Source organism: Leiobunum rupestre, chromosome 8 (assembly GCF_980474605.1).
Source record: "Leiobunum rupestre chromosome 8, qqLeiRupe1.1.hap1, whole genome shotgun sequence".
In the NCBI taxonomy this organism is placed as follows: Eukaryota; Metazoa; Arthropoda; class Arachnida; order Opiliones; family Sclerosomatidae; genus Leiobunum; species Leiobunum rupestre.
This window is the reverse complement of record NC_143391.1, coordinates 52,727,482-52,753,073: the sequence shown is the minus strand read 5'-3', so window position 1 is coordinate 52,753,073 and position 25,592 is coordinate 52,727,482. Positions and strand designations below refer to the sequence as shown.

Sequence of the window (25,592 nt, the reverse complement as noted above, 5' to 3'; positions counted from 1 at the left end):
GATTTTCTCGACTAGACCCATTGTAAGCAGAATTGTTTACCATTCCGATTATTACCCGATTTGGAATTTTACCTAAAAAAATATTTGACTTCACGAAATCGCTAGCGCCTGTTGAGATTGTCAGCGTTTTAACAACAGTTTGTGTTAAATCGTACAAAGCTCTCTGTTTCTGCAGTATCACATTATGTGCCAGCTGGAGATCTGGATTAACGAGAATATGCTTAGCAGTGAGCACAGCGTCCTCGATACATAGTTTATATTTCTTATTAACATCTTCATGGGAAATAATTATAAATTCATCGGAATTTTTCAAGAGTCGAATTCTTAAATTAACTTTGTTTAAAAGAAATTTGTCTATTTTACAAGAGTCTACATGAAGTCTACCCATATATTCACAAAGTTTCGATCCCGCAATATCTTTACTTCTTTTTAAAATTCCATTATTTTTTTTATCCTTATTAACATCGTCAAACGCTAGCGTTGGGTCGCAAAACCCGTCTTCGTAATAGCCCTCGGCGGTTTTGTAAGATTGTTTGGCTCCCTTATCAAAATTTAAAACTGTTGCTAAATATGCTAAGTATGGGTAGCAGTTGTTGCTAGATTGTACTAAAGTCTCATTCATAAACACGTCTATTTGTCTAAAAATTAAATGTAATGGAAGGTTACATAGGGATACTTTTTTTTCGGCTGCAGGTATATCTATTAAAACACCGTTTTGTTCTTTTTTAACACGAATTCGAATTTTAAGCATCAAGTTTGACATGTCAATATAATAATCTCCCCCGGGGATAGAAAAATCAATCTGTGTAGCATTAGACAAGGGAGCTATAGGGAAATAATCTAGAAATTTATTCCCCTCAATATTGCCATTAATCAGGGGTTCGTTAAAAAGCTCTAACTCTGAACACATAGATTCAAATTGAGGCATAATGCTTTAGTCAAGAAAATCGGTTTTTGTTCTCTTGCGTTTTCTTTGATTATTGCGTAATTTTAATTTGCGCTTCTTTACTCTCCGAACTCCAGAGCCTTTCTGTGTATTTAATATGGTATCACCGAGACTATTTAAAAGATTTGTTCCGGCAATTTTACTATTTTTTTTAATGACTCCTTAAAATTTTGACCCGCAACAACATCATCCATTATTCTTAACCCCATAACCAAACCTTGGATACCGAGTGATTTAGCTACGGGTCGAAAAAGAGGAGTTACGAATCTTGCTAAACTTTTAAAAATTGACCCAAATCCACGACCAGTTTGATATTGGCTTCCTCGAAATACGTTATATCCGCGTCCTGTTTGTACATAATGATGATAATATCTTTCCATGATGAGCTTGTTTTAAGTGTACTTTAGACTAAGAATCCATTCTTTTAAATATTAATTTAATAATAGTCTTGCCTGTTTTATATGGCAGGAGTTCACCGTAATCCGACCTTAAAGAAATTTCTATAGTTTGTATTTGATCGTAGAGAACTGGAAAATAGTCTAAAAAATGAAATCTTTCAACTTGTGCTCGATTTTTATTTTCGTTTAATTTGATAATTCTCAGCAGGGGCGTATTAGTGTGGCCTGCAATTACAGGTTGTATAATATTTGTATAGACATAAATTCCGGATATTCCGTGGTTGAGATCTGCGGGGTACATACCTATTTCGTTAAAAAGATGTCTTTCAATTTGATTGTTTGAAAAACCTAACATTTGCCCGAGTTTGGGGTTATCTATTGGAAAGGTTAAAAAACTGTTTCCGCCCAATCCTTTAACTAAAACTGTCGAATCTGAATTAAAATTAAACTCGAATTTAGCCCAACTCTGATGTGGTAATGAATGTTTCATCGCAATTAAAACATCATCAATAGTGTGGTAAACACCAGTTGGAATTCGACAATGAAATTTGTCTACAACATTTAGTTTATTATTTTTACCTTGTTCGTAATTGTGGAAATCAATATCACGTTTTTGTCGTCGACTATTCTCAACTCTGTTTAAATCGTTTCGAAAAATTATAAAATTAACCGTGTTATCTAATTCTAATCTAATTTGAAGTGGGTCTAATGCTTTGCTTTTATAAACTGAGGAGATATAATCTACTTTGTACTCAATTTGCAAGAGGTCTGCTAGAGGTCCAAATATTTTAATTTCCAACCCACTCATTAACTCAATTTGAAAATAATATTTTCCATTTTCTTTGAAAATAAAAAATCCAGCCTTAAGTGAGATATGCGAATCAAAATATCTTTGAAGTTCATTTAAAATTTTGAAATGAAGAGATAACGGTTTAAAATTCCCGCTTGAATCTTTATCAGACTCGTAATAATTACGTTCAAACGTATAACTGTCATTTTCCCAGTTAGGGGCTTCAATTGGAAAATTTTTATTATACCTAAAATCTATAACCGATTCCTCATCTGACATAAATTTTTCCTCATACACTTTTAAAGGATTTTGACTGCTAATTACACCATTTTGAAATTCTGGCGCGTTTATATTAAAAATACTTGCTAAGTTCCCGGTGAAGGCTACCTGTAGATCTTGAGGGAATGAAATTCTTAAGTAATGACCTCGATTTATTTCTTCTATTGCGTAACTAATTTCGTACCGATTCAAAGGGGGGTAGTTTGTAGCTTGTTGAATCTCGTTTTTTAATTGCCTATGCAAAGATAATGGAATAATATTTCCAAAATCATCTCTCTGACCTTCAAATAAAAAAGGTTGGATAATTGATACAGAGTAGAAAGCCCAATCTTCCTGCTCAAATTGCGGTATTTTTGTAGTCTCAATACGGATGTCGATAAAATTGTTGCGCGAATTAAAAGTAATATTATTTAAATTATTTAGCGGTCCAAATTTTTGAATACCCGTAAAATAAATGCCTGGTGGTATTTTAAAAAGATCTGCTAATGCATTTTGAAATTTAATTTCCATCCCTACCGGTATTTCTAAATTAAAATATAAATTATCTTCATCATCGAACGATATCGCGGTTTTTAATCCATCAAACTGTCTCGGTTTACATCGTTCTAATAAATCACGTATAATTAAGTGTAATGTGAACGGTTGAATTTCATTATTATATTGTCTTTCTCCCTCATATCTGGCCGCCTCAAACACAAATGCGTAATTATTCCATTGTATTTGTTTAATAACAGGTTGAGATGGTAGATTAACGGGTAATGGAAGAGAACTTGGTAAATTATTTTCTTCGGAAGGATTTAAAACTTTTGGTTGGGTGACGTCTCCATTAATATTTGGAATTAAAGGTTCTGTTGGTAAAATGTTGTTTAGATTTTCTTTTGGTTTCAAATTTGGCTTTTCTTCTAAATTTGTTTTTGGTTCAAGTTTTGGTTTTTCTTCTTGTTTCACTTCTAGTTTTAGTTTCGGTTTCTTGTTAATTTTCTGTTTTTTCCTCCAGGGTTGTGATTGGATTTCTTCCACGGGAATTTGTCGTGGTAAATATTTTTGTTGATATTTATTCACAACTAACGCTTTTTTAATTCGTACTTCGATAAAATTTGTTGCGTAAGTTAAAGAAATAGTTTTGGCGTGATTCGAGAGTGGATAATTAGAAAGATAATCACTGTCGACAAAATCATTTTCTCGAAATTCCAAAACAGAAGCTAGGGGCGATGCTTGAGGTATTCTGACTTGCACATCTTTTTGTAACTGTATTTTTAATTTTGAACTGTCTTCGTTTTTATCTACTTTTATTGTATTCATATGTATTTTTCCTTTAACTGTTTGATTGTCCTCAATAGCTTTAGCAAACTCATTAAGTATATTATTTTGAAGAGATGTTGGAATAGTATTCTTATTTCGGTCTAGATCACCCTCGTAACGTTTGGGTGGAATTTCAATTTTAATATAATCCCATTGATTATCATCGGGTGAATAAGCATTTGACACGTGCCCTACTTGGAAATGCGAATACTCATTTGTTATATTCGAATAAGTTTCAGGAAGAATTATCTCTGCTAATGCACAAACCCATTTTTCATTGTTAAAATTTAAAGGTTTTGATAACTGTACTTTAAAGTAAGAAGGCGTATTTTCCGGGTAAATATCGGGTGATGCGTTCGAAGGTAGAAATACTACGAAACTTGACATCTTTATAATGACAGGTTTAGTTGGGCGACATCTCGTTTTATATTAATAAAAGATTTAGCGTGATAGATCGAAAGTATTGGGAGTTGAACTTGAGACTGTTTGAATAACGTCCTGCAACGCTACCGATCTACCACGCTAAACCTTAACACAAAAGAGTTAAAATATCTATTTATGCGTAGGAAAAATAAGAACAATATGTTTATTAGAAAAACAACTTTATTCACATATTTTCAATCATTTGACAAGTTTGTTCAAGATTTTCCAAAACCTCAATGGGTGTTTCAACTTGATTAAGAATTAAAATTTGATTATTTTTACAATATTCTTGAAACAAGATAATAGCTTCCATCTGCTCATCAGATGGCATGACAAAGTCCGGTGGAAATACAACATTTGATTTCATTGTTGAATTTAAAGTTTCTTCGGACTTAATACCAGTTGTCTTTTTTTTACGATGAATTTTCTTTGGAGTTCCATTATCATTAACAAACCCGTCGAGCCATTCTTGATTTTTTACGTTAAACTCGTTCAAATAATCAATAATTTGGTCGTCTAATATTTCTTCTTCGCTTGTGTATTTCGGTTGATTTGAACGAAGACAATCGCAAACATCAATATTAAGAAGTGTTTTATTAGAAAAACTAGATGTCAAAAGATTCAGCAGATGCATCTTAAAAACTCTTCGTTCCAGAAATAAAGCTTGACAAACCCAACATTTAACACTAAATTTAAAACTATTAATAAAATCAAACGCGTGTTTGCGACATGGCTCCTCATAATAACAAGGGTTCTCGGTAGGAGATTTGCATTTAATTTCTGGTTTCCCCATAAATAACTTCATTTTTTTAACCTTTAAAGAGCTCGATTTTTGAGACGTCTTACGCTTACACATATCCTTTGACTTTTAAATGTAAAAACAATTATCGTTTATAGAGATAGTTTTTATCGACATTTTAGATTCGTTTATTAATTGTTTAAAGTATTTTGGGTGGGGCCAAAACCGCCAAGGGTATAAAACGAGGGTCGCGAATTCGTTTCCCCATCTCGCAAATAACTAATTAGCATTTTAAATGGCGAAAAAACGAAAAAACGAAAAAACGAAAAAAGTGACACCAAAAGTAAATAAGTTGACGTAATCAGGGGGTCACATATTACCGCCGATATCTCGGGCCGACCTTGCCCGATCGTGTCCCAACTTGTTGGGGTGATAGACCGAGGCTAAGGGGTGGTGGACAGGTGTCAGGCGTCGAGGTCAAAGATCATCTTCAAGGTGAAATTTGAGATTGAAAACAAAAATATGTTTTTCAATTTTTCCAAGGACAAAAATTTTGTTTTTGGAAAATATTTTGGGGGTGTTTTTGGGGGGGGGGTGTTATGGTGGCCATCTTGGCGGCCATCTTGGAAAAAATGGTTCATATTTAGTTAATCTCTACTACTGCGAGCCCTATATATCATCTCGCCTCATTACGGGTTCGAAACATTATCGTACCTACTTTCACGTTCTAAAAGTATTCGGGCCTCGTTTCGTGCCCTAGCCATAATACGGCCTCGTCTCGTGCCCTAGCCATAATTCGGCCTCGTCTCGTGCCCTTGGCATTGTCGGATCTCATTTTCGGGCCCTAGACATCATCTGGCTTCGTTACGGGCCGTAGATATTATCTGGCCTACTTTCGGGCCTTGTTACGGGTCATTGACATCAAAGGGTCTCGTTTAAGGCCCTAGACATTTCGGGTCCCGTTTCTGGCCCTAGATATTATCGGGCCTCGTATCAGGCCACAGACATCATCCGGCCACGTTTCAGGCCCTTGACATTATTGGGTGTCGTTTCGGGCCCTAGATATTATCGGACCTCGTTTCGGGCAATACAGATAATCAAGCCTGGTCTCGGGTCATAGTCATATTGGGCATCGATTCGGGCGCTGAAGTTCATTGGGTCAATTTATCGGCCCTAAACATCAGAAATAATCAAACCTGGTTTCTGGCCCTAGATACCATCAGAATCGTTGCGGCCACCAAACAATTTATTCTCTGACGGCCCCTGAACCTCATCAGTTCTAGTAGCGTAACGTTCCTTAAAAATTATTTAGGGTAACGCCCTGGAAATTATCTAGTTGGGTAACGGGCCCTGGAAATTATCAAGTTGCATAACGGGCCCAGAAAAATACCTAGTTTTGCAACGGGTGAAGATATGTTATTTCATTACAGTCGTGGTCTATAGTTTTGTGCCACGAGGTGTCAAAGGCCTAACACGCGGTAATCTATATTTTGGAGCCCACTAAAAGAGTGCAAGGTTGATCATATGCTCTATAAAACCTTAACTGCGATAGCACCAATAAAAGTTCTTAATTTCACTGTTAAAGAAATAACCTTTTTCTAAAAGTCAAATTAAAATAATTTTTCTCTCCAAAGCACATTTTAGGTGGAATAAAATAAATAGGTTTACGTAGAAATAAACCGTGAACAAAGGATAAAAGTAATTTAATATTTTATTAAAGAAATAGTCGAGACTTTTCGAGCCGCGGCCCGTCATTCAGTCTGAATGACCTAAATATTAGGTAATTGTAAACATTTAACGCAGACGCCACTTCCAGCGGCAATTAGAAAAGCGTCTGGCAGTTTTTATTTAATCCAGAAATATTGTGATACTTTTGATGACTATTACAAAATACGACTATTTTACAAATATCTGATTTCGGAAATCATTATCGCTGTTTATTTTGGAAAATGTGTCCTAAAATGTTATTATTTCCGAATTTTTCTAGAGTACTATTGTTTTCCTGTGATTGTTGGTAAATTATTTTTATTACCAAAGAATTCTTATGATTACCGGTGAATTCTTGATTTTTCTCAAAATATTTTTAAATTCCGCGTGATAACCCATGATTTCGGAAATAAGCCTGGGCCCTTGTAGCTAAAAGTAAAGGATATAGGTGCTGGCAAAGAACAGTGCCATAGCGGCCCCTTTAACCCATTTTTGGCGTGTTTTCACCGGGCCTCTGAATTTGAGCTTCCACTCAAGACAGCCCTGTGTTACATTTTTAACATTTTCATTAAATACCTAAAATACGAAGTGTTCCAAAAGCCCGATTTTTTGGCCAAAATTCCAGAGAGTGCATATAATAAATATTTTTACATATTTCGTTTATTAAGAAGACCTAGATTTGTCAAATCTAAATATTTTTTCTTGCGACCCCTAGCGGCCAAGTTAGCTTCCTTTTGAAATTTGGACCATTTTGACTTTGACATTGGATAGATTAAGCTTTTCATATCACGTAGTTTTTTTTGGATGGTGATCGAGGTCGGGGATGGTTAACTTTTATTCATAATACATGTTTTTTAATCATTTTCCGAAATATTAACCGATAGATTTCTTTGTTTACATTTTTTTCCCGAAAAAAAAATTTAAACAGGGATAATGATTAACCGTTACCGACCTCTAGATGGCGATGTTCCGCATATAAATAAAGATCAGAACGAAAAACATCTCAAAATGCACAAAATCAGCCATCTTGGACTGGATTTTTCTCCAAACGTTGCGAGCCAATTGCGTATATCTTTTCACTGTGGGTTGGCAAGATGTCGTATAATGTAATAACGGTGCCAAATCGTTGCGATCTCTGTTGGTACGGAAACTATTGATGTTTATCTATGATAAAACCATTTCTTTAATATAGCAAAATTCTAGCTAAGATTTGGGCGGTTTTTGGGCGAGATAAATAAAATGTTTAAACAAATTTCGAAATTAAACTTTTCTCAAAATAGTATTGACTGGAAATGTGAAACATTTCCAAGTCTTTGCAATTTTTTAAATTACGAAACGAAGAGCAAATCTGGAAAATATTCGGTTTTTAATCGCAAATGGAAGATGCGCAAGGTCCCACTTTCAACATTTCTAAGCCTAAAAATGCCAATTTGCAAATGGGTTTTTTACGTTTTTAATTTTTTTCAATGTTCTCACGAAATTTTATTAGGAAACTCAGATTCGGATTCAACACCCCAAAAATCTTATAGAATTTTCCTGGTAAAACACAATATGGGTGGACTATTACTAGACGGAAAGAAATATTTAGGGTATGGGTTTTTTCCTTTTATTGGTGGAGCCGCTACTTGAGTTATGAAATGTCCCTCACGTGATTTGCTACCTGGGACGGAGTAGCGGCCTTATAGTCAGTTGAAAATCTGAGCCTCACTGACCCCAACTCGTTCTTTAACTAATATTTTTCGTGACCCCATAGGATTTAACCAACTTTCCCGTGGCCCAGTGGCGTAGCTAGGGGGGGGGGGGCGGTCCGCTCCGGGTTCCACCCACTTGGGCGGGATTTGGTGGTGACACCCGACCGTGAAAAACTAAAAACTTACACAAACTACAGACTAGTAAGTAGCACATCATGATATCCGCCCTGGGTGTCACCCATGCTAGCTACGCCACTGCCGTGGCCTTCCGCACTTAATTCCTACCCTAGTAAAATAGTCTTCATTATAAAAGATAAGCCTTTTTTACCAGCTTTCGCCCTTCGAGAGTTTCGCACGAGAATGAAGAAGGGGCCCCTTAAGGGTCGTCCGGGCTGTGCGGGGAGTATGGAATAAAAACTAAAATGGTTATTTATAGGGCAAAAAAAACAAACACTTTAGATTAAAAAAACATACCTATTTAAAATCTAAAAAAACCTCACTATCACATCACCTCACATTCAATCACCTCACATCTCAAACCTATCACCTCACAATATCGCCCATCACTTATTACCTCACCTCATTTCACCTCACTAACTCGTACGTATTACCTATAACCTGATATTTATCACCTTAACTCACCTATCACATCACACTTCACCTATCACCTATTACCTCAAACCTATCACCTTACCTATCACCTACTAATCTATCACCTTACCTCATAATACACTTCACCTTACCTAAAACCTCACACTTGTCACATATCACCTACCTCACACCAATTACCTTACACCTATCAGATATCACTTCAACTATAACTTCACACCTATAACCTATAACCTATCACATACCTCACAATAGTTACCTTACACCTATTAGATATCACCTCACACCTATCACCTATCAGCTTTCACTTCACCAGACGTAAATAGGATAAGTAGACTTTTCTATCTTTGGCTACTCCAAGACGTCCATTGGACACCAGTAAAACCGGTTTCAAAATGAAAATTTAAAATAAGAAAGTAGTTCTATTTAGTTTGGCACTATCTATCTTGCTATAAACATCCAATGAAACGTTATTTGTTATTGATAATCCCTGAAAGAACAAATTTGAAAATTAGACGCCTCTCCAAAATCTAGAAGAGGGCCGCTTCTCATACTTAGTTTTGCTATCACCTTCACCTCATCTATTACCTTTTACCAACACCTTACCTATCATCTATCATCTATCACCTCACCTAACCTAAACAATACTTTAGTCGCAAGGAAGTCACTTGGGGGCACAGAAGGTGACAGCAAGTTCATAAGAGTGGCGTTGATTTGGAAAAAGAAAGTCGGGAACGTGGTGAAAATGTCAGCTTGCTACCTAGCAGCGTTTTCAAGTTATTAAAGGGACAGACATACATACATCCATTAATACAAACATACAAACATATTATAGATATTGTTACTATATTACCTAAAATTACCAACTGGCAGACAATTAAAGAAAATAATGTTAAAATAGGTAAATAGCTGAAGTTCAAAGCGCATAGTAGAAGACGTAGTTAGAAATCGGCAGTTCACAAACCCGCCGAAAACCGAAAGGGGAGAGAAAACTCCTCAAGCCGAGAGGGAAATTGGTGGTTTGATATTTCGACCTTCGGCTGAAAATCACGTGCCAGTTTTGGCCAATAGAGAAGCGGTTATGACGTCTTGTTTGTCATGTGATAGACAAACACCGGTTTTCTCGAGAGAGAGTGGAGTCGGAAGCCCGAGGGAACGAAAGATCTTTGTTTGCTCGTGGTTTCGGTGCGCTATGGCTGCTACAAATAAAACTGTGTTAGCGCGAGTAAAGGAAGTCTTTGTGAACTGCTGACCTTGTGCAGAAGGAAAAAGATAAGGGCTGAAGTCGGATGACCCCGCCGAAAGCGGAATGCTCTTCCCCCTTTTACTTTAGAATTCTCCTCAACAAAACGTCTTTGTGAACGCGGCTTTACACCGTAATTGTAAACTTGGGTAGTGAATAATGAGGAAATACGTAAAAGTGTAAGCTATTCGCCCCGGTGTAAATGAAATATTTTCGCCTAGAAATAAAGCAAGATAAGTGTTTGCCTTACGCTTTAAATTACACTATATTCGCCTTAAAGTAAATTAAAATATATTATTTTAAATTGGCGTATAGATATTATGGTAAAGTTACGTTAAAAAGCGGCAGAATAGATTCAGTTAAGACCATTCGTTCGTGAGGGTGGACCATTTTTTTATATTATGTTCAGCATTTCCAATAGCGCATTTTTTCAGATTTAATTGATATTTATATATTTACTTCAAGGATTAGGACTAGGAGTTACTTAGCGACAAAATGATGTGGCCACACATGGCTTTCTTTGAAGGCATTCGATAGCTCTTACATTGTTAGTGACGTTAGTACGTAAGGAAAAATCACAATCTCAAGTTACTGTTTTGGGGTTTCAAAAATGGACTTTTATCGAAGGATTCTGGTTGATATCCAAATTTTTTCGAATGTTTACTAGAAAACACTCTATTAAGTCCCATTTCATAAGTATAGTAAGTATTCCTTTACGAGGTTTGCAGTCATTAGAGCTGATACATATTGACATAAACTAGAGTGAAAGCTTCCTAATATGGTTCTAAATAGAGCCATCTGTAAATGTTTCCATTGTCCAATTCAGTAAACAATTCATTTAAAAAGACATAATGAGCATTGTTATAATAAACTAGACGGATAGTTTATGGGCAATTTCGGGCTAGTAATTTAATTATTTACAAATTTTAAAAATCAATCTTCTACTAGAGTAGCGAAAGGAAGAATCAATTTTTTTGCTCGTTATGAGCCATTGTGACGGGTGGGACAATACAGTCCGCTCGTCCACTTGATTAATCAGGTGCGAGATATGTGTAACGGCCACGCCAACGGGGGGATAATTGGGGATAGGGTTGGGACACCCGTGGCGGAAGTATGACAACCACCCGTTGGGGGATTAGTGGTCGTCCTCACACGGCCTTCCACAAACTCTGCCTCCCGGACGCCTGGGATTACAGGAGTGAGCCACTACTCCCGGCGAAGAATCAATTTATTGGGAAATTAACTGATTTATTTAATGATAAAGGGAAGCTAACTTCGCCGATAGGGTGCGCAGTTTCGTGTTTTTTCTGCTACGTTACCCCTAGTACTATTCCAAGAACTAAATATGTGAATATTTTTTTAATCTGATCATTATTTAATATTTTCAAAAATAACCTGCTCCTTGAGGCCCTTGTGAGAATGAGGAATTGCGGGAATAAAGGAAACCATAATCAAAATTTTGTACACACATACACACTAATCAGAATTCGTGGTTCGTTTATATCACTAGGCCCCTGACTTTATCATAAATTTAGAATATAAATGTAAACAAGCTCTTCCTTTTTGCTGAAGTTTTCTAAATTTGTTCCAATGTTTGAAAAATGGAAAAGGATAAATTTGGCAAAATACAGCGACTTTTAATTTTGAATTAATATGTATGACTGATTTTGGCTATTTTTGCTAAAAGTCAAATAGTCCGGTTTAAGTGAGTTTCAATGCAAGTTTTGACCGACCAAATTGAGAGAAACTCGCAATAAAAGCTGGTTTAAAGTGATGGTGGGAACTCGTCTAAAGTCTAAATTAACTTGAATTACAAGTGGTCTAATTAACTTATTTACAATTTTTTTAGGCTGATGAAGGTAGAAGAATTAATAAATCTCTCCAGGTTTGTATTTAATGTATTTCTTGTTCCAAAATCTAAAAATAACTTAGCGATTAAATAAATATACATGGAGTAATGTCAAGATTTCATGAAAATAGTAGTATGGAACTGCCGTTTCGTCTATGTCGAACAAGATAATGATGAGGAAGGAAGTCTTTGAGTAGCTTCAAAGACTTTAACATGGCTTTAAATAAGTGCGAGAACACGTGACTCAGAGAACTAATAGATTTGTTTCGAACTCGTTCCATTTCCTTAGAATTTAAGTTCATATCGAGCCTTGTCGGTAAGAAATTAAAGGCAATTTGATCATACCAAATCGGCAACTTCTTAACTTTATCTTAAATTAAAATCTTTATACTTGGAATATGATTTGGTAATCACTTTCCATATTTAAGCCTAAAAACGAATATAACTACCTCAATTGGGGCTCTCTTCGACCAATGAATTCGCAAATTATGAAAGGTTTTTTATTAAATATTTATAAGACGCATACGATAAGTTTCTGTTGATCATTATACACGCTCGTGCAAGTAAGTCAACCTAAACAACAATTAATAGGCTAGCTGTACGCTGCTGTAGTAGGAAGTCAAAACATCGCAAGTAAGTAAACCTAATTTCAATAAACAGGCTAGCTGTAGTAGGAAGTTAATATGTCCCAATAAAGTTAACCTAATTTTAATAAAAAGGCTAGCTGTAGTAGGAAATTAATACGTCGAAAGTAAGTAAACGTAAATTTCAATTAAAAGGTTAGCTGTAGTAGGAAGTCAATACTTACATTTCCTATTATGATTTGACATGGCTTAAGCTGAAACTCTTCTAACCCAAATGGCCTCACTATTTTCTCGGATAACGGTCTTCGGCGGCGTAAGGGACAATTGTTTTTGGAATTCAATATATCTAACGAAAGTTAACCTTAATTTCTGTTAATTCATAGCCAAATCTTTTTTTTTATGATTTGATAAAGGTCAAAACTGAAACTCCACCAACCCAATGACCTCAGCGGTATTAAGGCTATTTGTGATAGGTTCTTATGCTTTTTTATTTTCTACGAATAATTATTAATTATTAAATTGAAAACGGATAGTTAACGAACAGTCTATCAGTCAATAATCCAAATGATAACATCGGGTATAAATATTTCTATAGACTTTGATGTGAAGGTTTCAAACAGAGCTCAAGGTCTAATAGGAATGCAGTTTTCTCGATTAAAAGAGGTTTTTTTAAACTTATTTTTAACTAATGTTTACAAATGAACTGATAATATTTGACCATGCGAGAGAGACGTGTCTTAATTGAAATTCAGACTCCTTCATTAAACTATAATTTTAAGCCATGGTAAATTCCTATTTATACGAAATATTTAAAATTTCCATGACATTTTGAACATTTTTAAATATTCCTGGTTTGAATGAAATGTGGCAAAAAAGACTCGTGGATCAAAATAAAAAGATAACTATTGACACAAAACGCTTTTGCTATTACAGTATTTTACTATCACTATATAGAGGAAGCAAATTCCAAATTACCTTTATAATATTCCAGAGGGAGAATACGAGCGTTGAAAACGATAAGGGCCTAAAGGTTACCTATACACTATCACGCGATATAGCACAGGATAACAAAATTAATTTTTCCGCCGTTGCCGTGTTTGATTAAGTCTGTTTTAGGACTCGACGAAACCATTAGCTGGGTAAAGTTGGGCGCTTAAAGGCTAAATTTAATGGGATATCCAATTTATTTTGGACCTAATTTCGTTGTATTTTCTGTAGAGTGTAAAAGCGTAACTTCAAATACAGGGAGCCAAAAATATAATTTAAATAAAGCCTTTCGGCTAAGGTGTAACTGTCAGCTTTAGGGTTCACTCACTGTCCATGACTGTTTTGTCAACCGTTTCAACTCTGCACGCAAGCGCAGGTCATTTCTGATGACATTACCGATGGTATCGGATTATACGATTTCCCAGGTGCACAATTATATAAAATTTTTACTCTATGACCTTTTAATAAATATCATTTTGTTCAATAAAATTCAGTTTTATACTATACTACATTTATAAAAAAATTCTTATTATTATAAAATCAACTGCATATTAATTATACAGAAAAGAAATTTTTTACACGGATCATATCGAAAGCAAACTGTTAAAATATTATTTTCATTAATTATAAAAAAAATTGCATTTTTGAAGGAACCATATTTCAATTAGCCATTGCGCATTTTAATTTACATAAGGTAGGCCTAATGGCTTATGGTTAAAACTTTAATATACAGTTAAATAAATATGCATATTTATTTCAAATATTTAATATCCTTATCATATTTTTAAAATGGTTGTTATTTTTCCATTCAAGGTAGAGACTTTAGGATGGAATTGGACCAAGAAAGAGATTTTTCAATTTTAAAGTTGGGAGTAGTTCAAGTAAGCATGTATTCTGATGGTCCTTATTATTTTATGTTATTGTCTTACATTTTATTTTCTTGTAAAATACAAATCCATAATTCAGGAGAGAATGAATAAAGTTAGGGAATTTTAAAGGAATTACAATACGCTTGGAAAATTCCGTATATCTTAGCATAATTTTTAACCACAGCTTATTATTTTTATTCAATGATAAAATGTTCAAAAACTGGTCTTTGCACGAGTAAGCAAATTTTTAAATGTACTCTGGGGTGGCAAAGTGGTTGGAACTCTCGACTGGCAGCCAGCCCTTGACTAACCATTAGGCAAAAAAAGCAATTGCTTAGGGCATCAAGAAATATAGAAATTAGGGGCACCATCGAAATTTTATTCATTAGGAAAAACTAAAAAATGTGATAATGATACAATGGAACTAAAACTAAATAAAAAAATAACTATATCAGTATAAATACATAATATTTATAATAATATACTCCTTTGAAGCGTCTACTGACATCGGCAATTCGCCAAAACGACTACCTCCATAAATAAATTGAATACCGCAGGCCTGGTCGCGGGAACAAAAAGGCTACATGAAGAGTTTTGACTATACTAAATATACTAAAGTCACGTATTTTGGTATAATTTTTATTTATTTTAAAACTCACAGTTCAGTAAATACATTTAACTCGGAAAACATTTTGAAATAATGGTAGTCTGGCATCATCTATTATACTTTAGTATAGTCAAAACATTTCGTGTTACCATTTTGTTATCGCCACCAATTTAGCGGTATCCAATATATTTATAGAGGTACTGAGGTAGTCGTTTTCGCGAATTGCCGATGTCAGCTGCAGACGCTTCGCCTTATTTCAGTGGCGGATTTACTATAAAATTTAATTTAAAAAATATGAAATTTATCCTACAAAATGTATCTCATACACGTTAAAAAATTAAGTTACAGAGTAAAATAAAATATAAATGCATCTGTATTAGTATTATCCAAGATTCCAAATAAGAATTTTGTTTTCCTGAGTCCGGCGTCTACTAACTAATGCGGGGGGGGGGGGGGGGCACCAAAATTCTTAAATTGCTTAGGGCAGATATTGGGGTTAATCCGGCCCTGCTGGCAGCGACAGGAGGTGGGTTCACTCCAAGCTTGTCACATTTCGTAATCACTCCTTCTGTATTGAGTTTGTTTCTTTTCTCTCAGTTACTTATAGTGATGTTCCCTGCGCTATTCGTTTTCTCCTTTCCATAAAAACTTAGCGGTAGTAAGTGAAGGGAATTGTTGGCTTGCGTGGCTTAAAGGGCTGGTGAACACCCGTTTACGCAACTAAACTGGCCCTTGTAAATGGCTTCACAAGTCACTTGTGGACCTAGGCCTATGTGGTTCCTTTGGGTATTCGCTTAGCTGAGTTTTATTTATATTATTATAATCATATTGGGTGTAACATGACGGAGAACATCTATTGCGCTTTGCGGCCACGCTCGTTTCGTGTTTCGTACACTCGGTCCTTGATGAAACGCCACAGGAAAAGTTTATTTCTAAAAGATTTGTATTTCTATCTTAGATGTTTTAGACAACGTCTCTTTTGAAATAGGAAATAGACGTTTCATTGAACCTCATAAACAGTTATTTCATTCTTTGGATGAATTAAAGAAAGAGATGCAATGAAAATTAGTAACACTAATGCTTTGAAAAAAATTAAGAAGTTTCAATTATGGCAGAAAAAGATATTTCCTTATAGTTTGTTTTTTCGTGACATTCTATTTAAGTTAAAAATATGTCCTGTTCAATATAAATAACTTTATTTGAATTAGGTTGTTAGTTTTTACCTCAAAAATATTCCTTGAAAGATTCACAACTCTACCGTATTTAGTTTTGATAGAAAAAATAATTTTACTTATGCATGTAAATTAATTTAATTTCTTTTCTTCACCTGCTATTTTAACAAGTTCAAATGTTTCCTCCCAAACGGGTTCTATTTTTGACTTTAATAAGGAAATTCGAGGCTAGCCACCCATTTACATACAAAACTGTACGTAATCTAAAACTGAAAAACAATTATATGTTAATATCTAACTTTCCCGTACTAGCACTTGAGCACAAATCTATAAAAAACCATTCGAATCGGGGCTAAAATTAAAATTCAGCTTATCTTAAATATCAGTAGCTAGAATCTGGTAAAAATTGATCCTTAAACCTGTGTCCCATAAAATTTCGTGAAAAAATGGAAAAAAGTTTTTTAATAGAGCAAGAATAGTCGTTTTGTCAGAAACTATGAAACAAACGAACCAGTGAAACAATTCTCCAAATGAATTTAATTGATTTAGATTTTGATAAAGAAATGTGCTGGTAGGTAAGAACTACCCTTGGGTTGCACTGCAAATAGTGATAAAATTCAAGAGTAGGTAAAAAGGCCTACATATCTCCGTGGGTTATCACTCTTTATAGTAAGAAGGCAACACATTTCTTTGTGTCCCCCAAATAGTTATAATGTTAACCTGGATTTTTAAGACTCTTTACTTTATATTAGTCCTAGAAAAATTAAGATATCCAAATATTCCCAATCCGGTAAAAACATTTTTCTACCTCTATGATCTCGACTTAAAAAGAAAAAGTTTAAAATCCAACCAGTAATGTGTTATTTGTACAATAAACCTAATAATATAATTTACTTTCCTGGATACCGAGAAATATATGACGTTTACATTATCTCTAGCCATAAAATTTCACAATCGTTATTCATATATTTCATTTTCAATTTTGATATTAGGAAGCCGTTTTTATTATTTCAATAAATAATTATGTGAAAGAAGTGATTTGTGCAATAGAGCATCGTTCCAATTTCAGGTTAGTGACTTGTTTCAGGTCTTTCTGGCAACACTAGAGTACACTTTCGTCTTTGCTCCATGCCATTTATGGACTTACGCAAATATTATGGATTAAAAAATATAAAGGAGAGCCTGCTGGAAGAAACTTTTACTAGTGTTCAACGTCTGATTACTCAATAGGCCCACGAGGACCTGTTTCTAGAAAAAAGATTAAAAGCACCTTTATAGAAAGGGCTTTACAACAAAATTGAGTTTAGGGCATAACTGGAACATAACCTGTCACTGATACTGGTTTTTACAACACACTTTTTCTTTGCATTTTCCGGTTCTTATTGACCCATCTGCAATTGAGCTGGCGAGTCCGTTGGACTTTCGATATCGTGAACTTGAGAATGTGTTTCTCAACCCATATTCTTGGTAAAGCTTGTAAACTTTATAGAGTTAAATGATACGTTATCTTCAGTTTACTTGTCAACTATACCATGTCAAGCGAAGATTTTCCATCAAAACGACTTGAGCACCTTTTGTCTCCACAACTTTGTTTAAAAGAAACGAGAACTCTATACTAATCACTTTCTACGGATAAAATTAAACTAAATATTTTATTAAGGGAAAAAAGCGTAATCTGTAACCACAGAAGAAAGTGGTTTAAAATTAGTGTCTAGCATTAGTGGCTTAGTCTTTGTTAACAAAACGGTGTTTCAAGTTGCTCGAAAAGTATATAAAATGGAATTATGAAATTCATAGGGTATATGTTTTAAAAATAAAAGTCTTTAAGCAGTAAATTTCATTCCAAAGATAAGAATTTCACGGTAGGTGTAAAATAAAAAAAATGTGCCGCTTACTTAAAAAGGTACATTATAAGTTAGATGAAGAAAAGGCCTACTTTTATCCATTTTAGGGGAGATGGAATAACCAGTTGCTTGCTGTTAAAATGTTTGTATGTCACTGGGAGGACGATCAAAATTATGGTTCAACAATTTCTTCCTTCACTCTACAAATCTCAGTGCGATCTAGCATAATACAAAATTAAGTCTGTGTCACGTCACAAAACGGTGAGTTCGGTTTTTAATTTGTGGCTAGTTTTTCAGTTTCTTAACCGGCGTTGTTATATACCTGGTAAAATCCCAGAATTAAAAGTTGTGCTTTGTGTCAGATCTGTGGATCTTGAACAGAACAGTTAAATACATCGCTGAGGGGACTCAATGGTTAAATATTCTACAAACATCACTTTGTTACTGGATCCAAAGTCGTCTTGTAATAGGACAGAAAATGTCGCCGTATTCGTTTGAATGTGTTTTGAAGGAAGACTAACTTGTAAGTCTACCTATCAAGACGATATAGTTAAATTAAAGTTGCCAATAAGACGAACCCTTACCACGTATACCTAGACTTCTAGTCTAAATGGTTTTTATGAATTATTTAATTTTTTGTTATTATTATTATTATTTCGATTTGAATTTAAACAATAATTAACTAAGGAGACCCAGAAAAAAGCAGTGTTAAGAATGAAAACTCATCATCCTCGCCGCCTCAAATTTGCAGAATTTGCAAAAAGGCATCTTTAGGCGCATTTATAAATGAGGATATCTGGTTAACGTCGTCTTATTCTAGGTCACGCCCCTCTTCTCTATTTCCTCGATGAAGGGGGTGAAATGCTGGAGGGTAGTGTGGGAGACGAAAACGGGTTGCAGGTTTCTTCTCATATTTTGCGGTCTTGCAAGCTCTCCTTTATACTTCTTTACTACATGATTGAACTACTTTCTAATAATTAAACTTTTCCTTACAAGTGTTAAAACAGTAGATGTTCCAATGGCAGAAATGTTTCAGAAAGGATTTGACGTTGATTTATCTCTGAATTGGGTAACATTCCTTTTATTTTTAAATTCAAGGGTAAATACTGAAGAAATCAGGAGCTTCCGGGCTCCAATTTGCAGAACGGCAATCAGGTTGTTGCTGTATTCGGTTTGGTTTATGTTGAAATAGTAACAAACCGCCATGTTTATGTTTATTACAGCGCTAAAAACTTGGTGACCATTTGACAACACCTTAGTACAATCTATTTCTTTACTACAAATATGTTTTACGGCGATTGACGTGATACTTTCAGCTGAATAACTTGTCTACCCGGTTATTAGCTGAGGTGCCTTATTAGCTATACGAATGGCGATTGAATCTAACCCCTTTCTAATTTCCCACGTCCTATCTGATATAATAATAATAATAATAATCAGCTAGGCTAATACCCAAGGCACCACCTTAGGCCTAAGTCATCATGCGACTTTTGAAGCCCTTATTCAGGTGGCTGAGTTACAATGCGTAGGAGGGTGGTGGCAAGCCCTGCATGCCACGAGATCGAGCCAACAGATCGAGCCAACAGCTCCCTACACTAACTATTACCGTTAACCTAGACAAGTGTTAATGGAAGGGGAAACCCCTTAAACCAGTGGGGAGAGGACTTGCAAACTCAACGCAGAAGGAGTTGTTCCGAGTTTTCACCCAGTGCCACAATCTGGGATCGAACCCGGCTCCTCTTGCTGCGAGGCTAAAGTGCTAACCACTCCGCCACCCCACCTTATCTACGCCCTATCATCTACAGTCTGTGACATGCTATACACTCTTTTTCGCGGTATTCCCTGGGCGCGTCCAAGTTTGGTTTTGCCCCTTTCAGCCCCATCCTCCATTACGGATACCCAAAGAGTGGATGCTAGACTCCCCGCTGAGGGCAGAGGCAATGGCCAACGAGTGGGAAGCAAGTAAGAGGGGTAAAATAAAGGCGAGAAAAAGAGTGTAAATATCGGCGAAACCGGTCGTCGTCTGGGTGACCGTGTAAGAAAACACCTGCTAGACATAAATCAAATCACTCAATCTTTTAACTACTACACGGTCGGTCTGTGTTGTGAAGACTAAACGGTGATCGAAATCGTAGAGTTAATGAAGAAAATCGACTAATATTCAAGTTTGGAACTGAATACCCCTGCGATATAAACGAAAAACTTTTCTTTCGGTGATTTATCCGTGTTTCCGTTGTCCAGGCTACACCGCAAAAACCCGACGGATATCTATACAGATTGTTTCGGAAAAGCATGTCATGAACTCGAGGGCGTATTCTTTGGATCCAGATGAGTCAAATATGTCTAAGGAACATGGGTCCTACAGTGCGTCGTTCTAGAGGTATGGACTACAACTTAAACTGCTCAAATGTAAGAACGATATCTACCTTGAATCAAATTGTTTGCATTAAATAAGCATTGTTTTTATATGGATGAAACGGAGAAATTACTAACAAATGCCAAAATTTGATTAGCTAACTGTTGAAATCGGGAGATCGGGCCGGCCACGCAACTGGTCCACCTCGTCTCATCCACCATGATGGATCACAAGCCCATTTCAGTCGAGATGTAAGAGCCCACCTGGATAATAATAAATAATAATATTCAGCTAGGCTTATACCCAAGGCACCACCATAGGCCTAAGTCATCAAGAGACTTTATAGCCATTAATGCAGGTGGCCGTGTTACTATGCTTTGGAGGGAGGTGGCAAGCCCTACATGCCACGCAAGCCAACAGCTCCCTAAACTAAGTATTACCGTTAACCTCAACAAGTTTTTCTGGAAATGGAAACTGAAGAGCTCGGGGAAAACCCCTTAAACGAGTGGAAAGCGAAATTGCAATCTCAACGCAAAAGGAGTTGTTCCGAGTTTTCACGCTCCCTTTGAGGTGGATAGGACGAGGTGGACCAGTTGCGAGGCTGACCCGATCTACTGATTTAAAACCGTGCGATTTTTCTATCCGGGGTCTTTTTAAAGACTTACAAGGAGACGAACCTAGGTGATAATCACCGATTTTGTTGAAACTCGGGTATAATGTACACCTCTATGTAACTTGAAAAACAAGCAAGGGAAAAAATGCGACGGACTTTCGTTTTGCCATGGCAACCGAAAACGTTTTTGACAACATCATTTGGAAATTTTTCCATTGGAAATAACATGGGAATCTGAAGGATTTTAAGGGTCCCCCCATATGAAACGTTTTCAAAAATTAAAAAAAATTTTAATTTCAAAAACCGGAAAAATGCACTAAAATTGATTTTAAAAATAAATTTAATCAAGTTTAAATGCAATTTGGTCAATTGGGAGGCCCCTGAAATCCTTCAGATTCCCATGATATTTTCAATGGAAATAATTTCAAATCATGTTGTCAAAAAGGTTTTCGGTTGCCATGGCAAAATGAAAGCCCGTCGCAGCTTTTCCCTTGCAGGTTTTTCAAGTTACATAGAGGTGTACATTATACCCGACTTTGAACAAAATCGGTGATTATCACCTCGGGTCGTCTCCTTGTTAGTGTACAATACGGAAGTACGGGACTTTGAGGACCGGCGACAACGCATAATTGAAGGGTATAAGACAATTCTAAACACGCAAGGAATTTGTTCTTGAAACATTCATTCGACTGCCCATGCATGTATTAAAGCCGGCAGAAGTCGTTTTAAACAATCCTGTAATTTTTGTTAATTGTTTCTTGTAATCTAATTAATATAATTAGTACCTTACGAATGGTTGGCCAAAATAAAATTAACAAATTGGTTTGAGAATGGTATCTAGTCATTTAAGTAAGGTTGGCATAACTTAATTCTTACAGTTAACTAATCAACTTTTGGCATTGGTTTTTAATTTGATCGTTTCATCCATTAAATACAAAATTTATTTAATGCAAACAATTTGTTTCAAGGCAGATTATCGTTCGTACATTTGAGTGATTTTAGTTGTAGCCCATATGAAACGAAGCACTCGATTTCACGACACGATTAAACGAAACACCGTTTATATAAATGTGCAATGAAAAAGAATAAAAAGTATATTTGAATAAAAGTTAAACGTATTTGTTAATACTATTAGTTAATTTATCAAAACGTAGGCTCATTTATCGCACCCTTCCACATCCTCACTCTCGTTAGTTCCACATCGATATATAGCGAAGTGGGACTATTGCTATGGACGGAATGTCGTTAAGTGTTGTTTGTTTGTCGGCGTCGGCTTCGGCGTCAGCGTCGTGGAAAGCGACTACACGGTAGATGGAGCGGCGAAAAATAATTTATATAATTGGCGACACCGGGATTCGAACCCAGAAATCTGGCAGCGCAATCTCCAAAACCAACGCCTTTACTAAGCAAGTCACGCCGTCCTCTTCAAATTTCATGCTTGAACATTTAGCCTTGAACACTTTTATAGTTTGTAAAGTTGGTCCAGATATTTTCCGCCCCCTCGCGTGTACCGTTAATTTCCACCCCCTCCGTCCAACCCTTTTAAAGGGACAGTGACCGAAAAGAACCAGTTGGTTTCATTCGATAAAACTCATTAACGCGCACGCAGTGCCGTTAATGTCCGCCCCCTCCAACCAACCCACTTAAAGGGAGAGTGACCGATTAAAACAAGTTTATCTCATTCGATAGAACTCTTTGACGCGCTATGCATTTACTTTCACTCCTATGGTAACAATCGTCCCTTCAAGGGACCCAAGAGAGAAGTAAGTTGTTGCTGGCCGCCAGTTTTTAGCTCTCCGAGGGGACAAAGTCCCCTAGGAGGGGTTATTTATAATTACATGTAGGTAAAACGTATTTTCGGTCAATTCTTGAAATATTTAGTTGAATTTTAAGTTTTAGCGCTCACTTACTAGTTTTGTTAATATTATTTAAGAAAAATAATTATTTATAAATAAAGAGGATTTTCGTAAATGCAGTGTTTTCACTTAACTAAAGTATAAAGAAATAACCCAATTTTCGTTGAATTTTCGAGGACAATCCAGGAATAAATCCATGAAAATTAGGTAATATGGTTATTTATTTTCTTTAAATGTTTATCTAAAAGTCACTAAAGCAATCTCCTAATTAATTGGCGATTTTCTAAGACCCACTATGGCCTCTGCCACCGGGAGAAGTGGCTCACTCCTGTAATCCCAAGCGTCTGGGAGACAGAGTTTGTGGATGGCCGTGTGAGGACGACCACCAATCCCCCAACGGGTGGTTTGGAATACTTCCGCCACAGGTGTCTCCACCCCTGTCCCCACGTATCCCCCCGTTGGCGTGGCCGTTACACAAATCTCGCCCTGATTAATCAGATGGATGAGCGGACTGAATTGTTTCACACGTTACAATTGAATATGGCATCTGCCCAGTGCACAGTGACTGCTATCAGAATTATCATTTCAAAATATATTAACCCATCGTGTATGTTATCACTCATGAATTTCTTGACTAGTATATTGTAACGTCCCATCCAGATCCGAAAACAGAGAGAGGATTGTGCGACACTCCTCTCTACGAGGTCCGCGCTCCGAATAGAAATAGAAGAGCTGCGACCGAGTGAGGTCAGACTAAAACCAGTCTCAGACGTAGACGCGTCGCTCACGGAGCCGCCCTACGTCCACAACCTGAAGCCCGCCGACCAAGCTGTCCTGCCGCCCGCCGACCAAGCAGTGCTGCCGCCCGCCGACCAAGCAGTCCTGCCGCCTGCCGATCAAGCAGTCCTGCCGCCCGCCGACCAAGCAGCCGCCACCGACGGAGCTGTTACATGAACCGCCGTAGAGTCGCGCCTAACTATTTCCATGTACATAATGAATTGTAAATAAATAACTTGTAAACTAAATCCGACGTCACAATATCTAGTGTTGCTATTGCAATTTTTATAGCAGCATTTTGTGTGGTAAACCATTTTAATTAAAAACTCACTAGTAGTCACTACCTATAGGCACGTGGCAGAACCACAGCTGCCTCTTTCACCTTGGATTAAAATTAGTAGTGCCTACCTGGATATATCACTTGGAAAAAACCTGACAAATAAATGACTTTTGCGACAGCAGCGCCGATTTGGTGAAGTTAACGGAGAATTTCCGAAACTCCCGTAACACGAAGCCTTTTACAAGACAGAACCCGTAATAAACACTTAGGAAATGCACGCGGAACGCTATCATGATATATCCAGGTAGGCACTACTATATTGATAATCCAAGCTTTCACTCTGGGAAAGTTTCAAATTCTCACATATTATGACGATGCGCAACGGCGATGCGCGTTAGTGTACGAGCTTCTCTCTACCGTGGAGTTTACATCACCCCCTTTCTAAATATCTCTCCCCTTCCTTCTTTCTCTATGTTCCAACTAAGAACTCAGTATAGAGACTCTCCCCTAACGACCCGAGCGCGACCTTTTATACCTGGTGAGCGGAAATGAGGGGCGGGGGGCTGGGTCACTTCATCGTGGCCGCGGGAGCCCGAGTTTCTCGTTTCCTTCTCCTTATTGCGTTGGCGTGGCTGTCCGTCTTTCCCTTTTGTTGGTGTTGACAATAGATAAGAAAGAGCTTATAAGACTCAAAATTACAGATTTCGTCAGAAGTAAATAAAAATAATTTATAGGATATTCCTTAAATATTATGCGAAATTTGGGTATTGCCGGGTGGGGACAGTACATTTCTAGCACCAGCTGCTGTTTTTCCCCACTTTCGACTCTCGTAAAGCGGTCTGAGGCTCGCAAACGTTTAGTGTGGCGATAGAATAGAACACTTCAGAGCACCACTGCGTTTTAAAGTAAAATGTAGTTTACAGATATTGAAATCTGATAATTTCAGTTTATTTACTTTGGTTAAATAAATTTCCACATGAATGAAAGATAAGGAGAGCCGACTCTGGCCTTTTTTTAACAAATATGGCAGCATGCATGTTTTTCTTGTGAAATAGGTACAGGCTTATATCACGTTATGACTGAAAAATGGTGAAGACCACAATAACAATTTTTGTCGTTTATACGGTGGTTCCAGCTGTTCTTTTCCCAAGGGAAATCGAATGAAGGGATATCTTTTTTAAACTACCATTAAGATCAAAGTCATTAAATATATATACTGCAAGCAAAATTTAAACTATTATTTAAAAAAAAAATTATGTGGCATGGCAGTTAAACACCCAAAAATGTTTTGGAAATATGTATACAGCAATTTAAAATGTAAACCTACTGACATTAGTTTAAAACAAGTTGGCAAGCCAAAATATACCTCTCCTCGGAAGAATGGTCCCTAGTGGTATTAATTTCTCGACACGACCCCCAAAGATATCTCCGCAATTCAGAGTTATTTACGAAAAACGTATTCTCGGTTCAAACCCTGCCCGGTATAAAATTTTATTTTAATTTAAATAATTGAGACCAAACAATCGAGTTTAATTTATTCAGAATATTATAAATTAAGTAGTTACAAAAGCGAGTTAGACTTACTTAAACAATGCACAATTGAATTTAACCCTTTTTACAGTACATGTTTATCAGTTGAATATAATACTAAGCAAATTTTAATGAAAGAAA

At 36.3% G+C, this 25,592-nt stretch overlaps 1 protein-coding gene across 3 annotated transcripts; it reads left to right on the top strand.

Annotated features, from left to right (window-relative positions):
* The first annotated feature begins 13,650 nt into the window (after window positions 1-13,650).
* On the top strand, window positions 13,651-23,889 carry LOC149933682 (uncharacterized). Of its 3 annotated transcripts, XR_016473045.1 has the most exons (6): window positions 13,651-13,699; window positions 13,779-13,972; window positions 14,361-14,428; window positions 17,188-17,264; window positions 19,036-23,071; window positions 23,153-23,613. XR_016473045.1 is itself a non-coding variant. In XM_090156741.1 (5 exons), exons 3-5 carry the CDS (start codon window positions 14,375-14,377, stop codon window positions 19,229-19,231), a joined length of 327 nt encoding a protein of 108 aa, XP_090012867.1. In that variant the 5' UTR covers window positions 13,651-13,699; window positions 13,779-13,972; window positions 14,361-14,374; the 3' UTR covers window positions 19,232-23,613. The 3 variants fall into 3 exon arrangements, 2 of the variants coding, with proteins under 2 accessions (XP_090012867.1, XP_090012866.1); XM_090156741.1 differs by having other exon boundaries at window positions 19,036-23,613; XM_090156740.1 differs by lacking the exons at window positions 17,188-17,264; window positions 19,036-23,071 and having other exon boundaries at window positions 23,525-23,889.
* Window positions 23,890-25,592: the final 1,703 nt, after the last annotated feature.